This window comes from Lycorma delicatula, chromosome 4, assembly GCF_047948215.1.
Source record: "Lycorma delicatula isolate Av1 chromosome 4, ASM4794821v1, whole genome shotgun sequence".
Classification (NCBI taxonomy): Eukaryota; Metazoa; Arthropoda; class Insecta; order Hemiptera; family Fulgoridae; genus Lycorma; species Lycorma delicatula.
Genome location: NC_134458.1, coordinates 165,267,789 through 165,276,199, shown reverse-complemented (window position 1 = coordinate 165,276,199; position 8,411 = coordinate 165,267,789). Strand labels below are relative to the sequence as shown.

Below are 8,411 nucleotides of genomic sequence, written 5' to 3'. Positions count from 1 at the left end.
TTCGTTTCTGCTGAAATATCAGTTGAAACAGCCGCTTATCTAAATCTACCATTTGATTGTTATGTTCCGCACTATTTTTTTAGCCCCTCGTTAGGTATTGCTTCAGAGGATGTTATTAAATAGTTGTTACAGCGTGTGAAAATGCCATGCCTGTCTTGGATTCGAATCCGGAACCTCCGGATGAAAGGCCGAGACGCTACCGCTCGCGCCACCTAGGCCGGCATATTGCTATATTCGTTGAGAGCAGCTATGCAAAATGTTAAATTAGAGTAAAAAATTTCTATACCGATTACGATTAATTATACTTTTTTTTTAACTTGTAACTCATTTAATTGTTAAAACAATTTTTTAGTTAATGATTATAGTATGTTGATAAATTAATTAGTATTTACTATACGAAAAGCAGAATAGTATGAATTTTTATGGTTGGCTATCCTGTATGTTGTGATCACAGTATTGCATCCTGGCTTGGCGTTCTGTGTTGTAGCTAGTTTCACGTGTTTTTCGGTAGTTTATTTTGTTGAACTATTTTTTTTATTTGTGAGTTAAATAATTTGTAACATGTCAAGTGATCCTGATTTTTATATAAGGTATTATGTTGGACATAAAGGTAAATTTGGTCATGAATTTTTGGAATTTGAGTTTCGACCGGATGGAAAATTGAGGTACGCTAATAATTCTAATTATAAAAATGATACTATGATTAGAAAAGAAGCCTATGTACATAATTGTGTGATGGAAGAATTGAAACGTATTATACACGATTCTGAAATAATGCAAGAAGATGATTCATTATGGCCACAACCAGATAGGGTTGGAAGACAGGAACTGGAGATAGTGATAGGGGATGAACATATTTCTTTTACCACTTCCAAAACTGGCTCCTTAGTAGACGTCAATCATTCTAGAGATCCTGAGGGATTACGCTGTTTTTACTATCTTGTTCAGGATTTGAAGTGCCTTGTATTTTCCCTCATTGGACTTCATTTCAAAATTAAACCTATTTAAATGTTAATGGTAGAAAGGTTTCAGAGATATTTTATTGAAACTGAATCTTGTTTGTTTAGAGAAATGTGTACAAAAAACGTTATACTAAAAACAGTGAAATGAGTGTTATGATTATGTGTGAACATTACAAAGTGTGATTCAAGAAATAAACATTCTTTGTGTTTAGTTTAATATAAATCATTTATTATTTCAAGTAAGATTAATTTAGTATTTTCAGTTAAAAGTTTAAAGAAAAATCTTATTTAAGAAATTTATAAATAGGCGATTGATGTAAATTAATGACCTCCGATTCGATTATACCTGAACCATAAAAGGTGCAAGAAAAGCTTTTATTACTGTGTTTTTGAGTCGGTGATTTTTATAGAGATATTGAAATAGAAATAAATAAAGCATTTAATTTACTCACAAAAAGAGGGGTTAATTTTTTTGTTCTTGTTCCCTAATTGTGAGCTGTTGTTTGTATTACATTTTTTAATGATTTTGAATTGATGTTTTGTAATTCATTCATTGCTGCCTAATTATTATAGATATGAAGGTTCTAAATTTAATATCTTAGCATGATATTAATGCATAAATGTAATAATATTAGTCATGATTGAGTGGAATGTACTCTGTTAAACTTAGAAATCTGTTGTTTTATATATATTGGTTTTACTTTATACTATTTTTTCATGCACTGAAATGATATATTTTATTTTAGTGCTATTCATTTAAATTTAATTAAGAGCAGAAAATTTGTAGATATTATATTTATCTATTTAGACAGTTTATAATCATTTGTTTGGTTATATTAAAATTTATATTTAGGGTATCCTTCTTATGATTTTGCCCTTTGATTTAATATTTAAAGTAAACTTATAAAAATATAAATATTGAACTGTATTTGTTCTAAATAATTCACAGATTTATTTGGTATTCACTGGATTTTTTGAGTCTAATAGTACCTATCAGTTCGAAGACATAGATTTTATTCAATTCTGAGATTTAATTTTCCTTTAGAAATGTGTGAAGTATTTTAGAAGTGTATATTAATGGTAATGGCATACATATGTGAATACGTTGAGGTTAGAGAGCTAGTTGATAGACTATTCAAATAAAAACATAAACCTTCACCCTGAAACTAAGACATCAAAAAACTACCTGTATGGCAGGTAGTTTATGCCTTTTGAAGATTTTTTTAACAACATTAAGACAGTAGCTGATCAAGTGATTGCCAGCCTCAAAACAAAAAAAAAATTGGGCAAAAGAGTTACAAAATTCACTGAAACAATATCCACAAATGAAAGTCAAACCTTCATTTTGATAACTCATGCATATTATAACATATTCTTATTAAAAATTATAGATGACAGTGTCAAATAACTTGGAAATTGTTATTTCAAAAATAATTATGCAGTTTAACTGTATTAGCTTGAAAGCAAAGTCATTATGATATTTAATAAATTTGAAGTGTCTTCATATTTTAAATACTGTTCAACAAATTATATTAAGAGAGAAATTAGTTTCTCCCTTAATACAATGATATACATAATATGAAGCAGGAATTTTATGGGCGATACTGTGAACCATTTGCAGAATTTCATTGATCTCTTATCTAGCCAGTCAAAAATAAAATGCACTATAAATCAGGCATAGCAAGAGATTTTCTGGGCAGCTACTTATATGAATTCTAATGCAGAAAAAGGTGAAAACAGATTATTTCCTTTTGTTCCAAGCAATTCTGAAAGATGTTGCCGCTTTTTGGCCTACGCAGACATTTATGTTCATATGATAGATATTGTATTCAGTATTTAAGGTATTATTACCTCGGTTTCAGCTTTCATTAATTTGTATTTAATCATTTCAATTTGTAATTTTGTTTTTAAATTAAAAAAAATGTTTGAGATTTTTTCCATGTTTTTATCAGAATAAAACATCAGAAGAGTATCAGGTTTTGTTGATTTTCTGTTTATTGATTAAAAATAAAAACATTCATCGCATTAACATACTTAAAAAAAGACTTCAGAAAATAGCTCACAAATTAAAGGAAAAAACTGGGATGTAATTTGGCCCTAAAAACAAAAAATTCATAACAAATTATTACATTCAGAGCATGATTGCCATTGCTACATATAAACTGATCTGTTCCACAACTGCACACTATTCCACATTTGTTTGCAAACAGGATACATTTGTAAACAATAATACACCTGACAGCCATCCCATATTAATATAGAATAGGAATTTTCAATCATCTAATAGGTGCAAATAACAAGTTCACTAATCAATGACAACAACCTTGATACTATTCACATTCAGTATCTGTATTTAAGGCCTCCCTTAATACAACCATTATGAAATATAAAACCACAATAATGATGTTACATTGTGAACTGATGCTATTTAAATCCAAAACACTTTTTGACCATATTCTGGACCCATATCTGCATAATTAAAAAAACTCTCAGCAGTGACATAAGCTGACACTAAGATTAGAGCAGCAGTCAACTGAAAATGACTTAGGTGGCGATTAAAATGTTTTGAATTAATTTATTAAAAATATTTTGTATTTAAAGTTTGGGTTGGTTAGCCGTTAAAAATGCATATAGTTTTAGAGTTTATTTCTTTATAGTATCTTTAATCTAATCATATTTCCCATCAGATTTTTGTTTCCCTCCTATTGGTGGCTGAGAATGAATGGTAATCTCAAGTTTGTTTTATTTGGTCTTTTAGCTGGCACATTGGTATCAAGTGTTCTCAATTTGTACAAATGAAAATTATCCCTTGGTAAAATTTCATATTATTACTATTTCTGATGGCAGAAAATATACAAAAAATTTCTTTTTATCCTATAAATTTTTTAAATCTTCAACTGATGTAAACACTTATAATTTGGTTGAAAAAAATATAGTTTTGAGGTTAATTGTAAAAAAAAATTAATTAATTAAATATTATAGTAATAGTTTTGTTGATTTTGAAATTATTAATAGATTAAGATATTTTATTCTACTCAAGTTAAGATCTTGAAATTACCTTTGAATCCCATTTAATATTCTTGAATGATAACTTATGAAACGTATTACTACTAAAGTATTTGGCAAACAATTTGTTTTATATTATGAATTTCCAAACCTTTTATGGATTTAACATGGTTTATGAATAAAAAATTAGGACTACTTGAGTTGCTACTTATGCCTGTTTGATTTGGTTCATGATTTTAAAATGTGAATTCCCTAATTGTATCCTTTTTTTATGTATGCCTCACTTAAGATATATGAATGTATATATTTTGATTATTATATGACTGATTGAGGGAAATAAAGTCCTTTATTGAGCTAAACTTTTTTTTGTGCCCTACGGGTACATCTTGGCTGCCCTTGCTTCTTTGGGGCTTGGACCAACTTTGCTGGAATTCATTTAAGTGTTTGCTCATTAAACATTCCCAAACAAAAACAACCATCCAGCCCAAAATCACACCAAACAGCTACTTGCTCACAACTTTGATCTAAATAAAGTCATGCTTAATAACTTTTTTCTCAACATTAAACTATATCTTCATGGCTTAAAACAACTTTGCCCTGAATACCTAACTATACTCATACCTAACTACTATTATCAACCCCAAAAACTGACTAGATCACCAAGCTCTCAACTCTTTACGACAAACTCAGGACTTACTATAATCTCAAATCTAGGAATGGACTTAACCTGGATATATTAATATATTTCAAAATTTAGTTATTTTTACAGTTTCTTGTTCTCAAATTAATTTTATTACATTTTTAACAATGGACCTGATTTCCAACATCTGTATCATCACATTTTAAAAGTCCTCTATATCTTCCTTTGTGTCAATTAATTTAAGAGAAATCAAACAGAAGAGGTTTGATGTCTGTTCATGTTGAAATGTTTTTTGTTATACTTGTGACCAGTGACAGGTAGTAGTACTGCTGTTGCTGCATGTACTTGCAGCTTAAGTTATTGTTGGTAACCTAGTTTTGAGGCTGGATATAGTTAATTGTATGTGTGTGTACAAGTAGTTATGAATGATCCTTTATATTGCAAGGCTATTATAGCTTATAGATTTACCTTTTGTATATTATATATCTATCTTTGAGTGAAATAATTCCAATGTTATATATGATAAAATTCATCCTCATCTCATTGGGCTGTGGGGAGGAGTTGCTTATATTCACTCTTTCTTTTCTGTCTAGCCTCTGGAACCACTGTAAGGTATTACTTCATCTGATGATATGTATGAATATAAATGAAGTGTAATTTTGTAGTTTCAGGTCAACCATTCCTGAGATGTGTGGTTAATTAAAACCTAACCACTAACGAACACTGGTATCTACAATCTAGTATTCAAAATTTGTATGAAAGTAACTGCCTTTACTAGAATTTGAACCTTAGAACTCTTAACATCGAAATCAGCTGATTTGCAATGATAAGTTCACCACTAGACCAACCCAGTGGATTTGTTTATTGTTCAATAGCTGAACAAAATTTGTTTATTATTCACTAGATGAACACTGAACATTTGTTAGGTACCATAACAACAAAGATTGCTGGTATTCTGTTATGAAACACAAAAAGTCATTTTCTATAATAAAATAAGAGCATCTTATGCCAGATTTACTTGAAAAAATGTAGAGTTTCACAAACTTACAATTCTTGTTTATTGTAGTTAGCTAATTACAATAAACAAGAATTGTAATAAACACGACCAAAAGTGGTTCTAGGAGCTTTATATTATCAGTCTAACTCTTATGGCTGTTATGCATTTAAAGCATTCTTTATAAACAAGCAACTCATGGGTAAAACAATTTGTTTTACCCAAGAACAGTGTTTTTCATTATACAGACAGTACCTGTATAGAATAGAATGGGCCGAATATCACGTATATTTGATGGGTTTGGTACTCTAGTACATAACCATATATTTGGCTCAGTGAAACCACCTCACTCCTTATTTTCCCAAGCCTGACATAAGATTATGTTTATTTTTAGAATATGTGTCTTTTTTTTGGAAGTGAAACAATTCATATCAGGTCACCTGTAACTGTTACAATTATGACTCTTTAACATACATTGTAGTTATGTCAATGATTTATGTTTAAAGGAGTTTAATTTAGTATGTCTTGATTATTACTCTAGTATACTTATATATTCTAATTTTTTTTTAAGTTATTGTAAGTGCAGTTACTATAGAGAAGTCTTGTTTATGACTCAATTTGTATAAAAATGAAGTTGAGGTAATAAAACTAAATGGAAGGTTCATTTATATCTAAAAATCAGTATTAACACAGATAATTTAATACTAAGCATTTCATTTTTGTATATATAGGTTAGGCTAAACAACCATAATGGTTTTAGACAATCTGATGAATCACCCCTGAAATGGCACAGCCATTCTCACAAAAAGGCCCATGCCAGGTCTTCTAAGGAAAGAGTGAAGTAAAGTGGTTTCCTGTTTCCTTCTTAATCAGGTAAATATACTGTTGTCTATCAAATGCCAAGCTCATTCCAAAATGTAAGTGACTTTCAGCTTCCAAAGTAACGTACTCATTTTGTTCATCATAGGGCCTGGCTATATATAGTCAGAAACTTTAATACCACTTATACCTTACACATTTCAAATGAACTGCAGCCATAAAAAAGAGAGAGATGGTAGTGTTAAGTAACAAGTCAATGTGTCCCTTTCTGTGAGAAACAATACATTATATATACTACCAGTCAGTCATTAATAAAGGTTTTGATAGACTGATTTAAACTGAAATGTAAGAAGTCTTGATGTAATGTTAGTGGATTCTAAATTGTTTAAAAAATTAAGTTGCAGAGATAATACATATTGCATATTTTATTTAAATGAATTTTTATAAAAGTTAGACTTTAAAAACATTTATACTAGTATATTCTAATTTTGTTTAAGTTACTGTAAGTGCTGCTACTACTGCAGTCTTGTTTACATTCAATTTGTATAAAAATGAAGTTGAGGTAATAAAACTAAATAGAAGGTAAAACGTAACAAAAAAATTAAACAGGTATATTTAAAAAGGTAAAAACTTAAATGGGGGTTAACTTAATTACTGCAAAAACTTTTAATTATTTTAAGTAGTCCCACTTCCTAACTTGATATCAAGTTAGTAGTAGATGATTATTTATTAAAAAAAAGTAGCAATACATTTTAAGTTTAATTTGTATCTTTATGATAAAATCCCTTTTTATTGAAAAACAATAACCAAAATTACATGAATTCTTTTTACAATGTAAGAGACCAAAATGTTCAATTAGCCAGCCTGGTCTTTCTTCATCTACATATTAAAAAACACATGAATCAATAAATTTAATGTGGTTTAAAAAAAAACTTTTATTACGCCCTTTGATTTTATTTATATCTTTTATTTTAATTTTTGAAGTCAAGACTTTCAACAAATTAAAGCAATAACCAACATTTTTATATTAGCATCACAATTTTGAAAAATATGGTTTCGACTTTTTGAAAATTTGGTTGTTCATGCATAAGGGTGCATTTTTTAATGATTAAAATATTCACTAAAATTGATTTTAAGTAAACTAAAATCAAAATAATTTTTTTTTTTTTTAATTTGGAAGCTTCCTCATTAAGGTAGGGGTTTTAAGTTATTTCAGTGGCTTTATTGTTTAACAAAATACGTTTTGAGCATTAAAAATCTGAAACTCGAAAATGATTTTATTTTCATTTTAGGGGTTCCCATATTCTACCAGAAGCATTTGGGTAAAATTGATCTTAAGAAAATAATCCCTAAGTGGTGATAATAAATTTAAAAGTAGAACTTCTTAAATTTGTTTAAAAAATGCAAAGATACAGACATAATTCTACTCGTATATAAGCTGTAATTTTCTAGGAAGGGGCTGAAAAAATTTGTCTAATTTTTTTTCCAAGAAATACCAAAGAGTAAAGGGTATCAAAAAATTAAAATTTTTACATTTTATATGTAATTGGTAATTTGCAAAATGGATTTAAATTTGATATATAAATTAAAAAAAAAAAAATGTAATTGGTAACTTGCAAAATGGATTTAAATTTAATATAAATTAAAAAAAAAAAAATTGTTACCTTAGACTAGTGTCTCAATGAGAAATGCATTTCTCATTCATGAGAAAAAAAAATTTCTCATGAATGATTTTTTTTACAAATTCATTAATGATTTTTTATGAGAAAAAATCATTTATTATAATTGATTTTTTCTCATAAAAAATAAATGATATGAAAATAAATTAATGAGATGGTTGCATTTGTTTTTTATTTAAATGTTTCTCGTTACTTTGATGTTAGAAACGCACAGAAGCAAATTGTTTTCAAGAGATAAATGACTATTCCTACATTTAGTTTTTAGTGCAACCATAGATGAAAAACTTTAGTTCACCATGAAGGACATGGTG

At 28.4% G+C, this 8,411-nt stretch overlaps 1 protein-coding gene across 1 annotated transcript; it reads left to right on the top strand.

Annotated features, from left to right (window-relative positions):
- The first annotated feature begins 448 nt into the window (after positions 1-448).
- Positions 449-1,419, top strand: mago (mago, exon junction complex subunit). The gene has a single exon (XM_075364666.1). The coding sequence runs from the start codon at positions 562-564 to the stop codon at positions 1,006-1,008; it is 447 nt and encodes a 148-aa protein (XP_075220781.1). The 5' UTR covers positions 449-561; the 3' UTR covers positions 1,009-1,419.
- The last annotated feature ends 6,992 nt before the right edge of the window (positions 1,420-8,411 follow it).

Excerpts from the sequence above, each read along its gene's own strand:
- mago (XM_075364666.1), top strand. The coding sequence starts at position 562 with ATGTCAAGTGATCCTGATTTTTATATAAGGTATTATGTTGGACATAAA.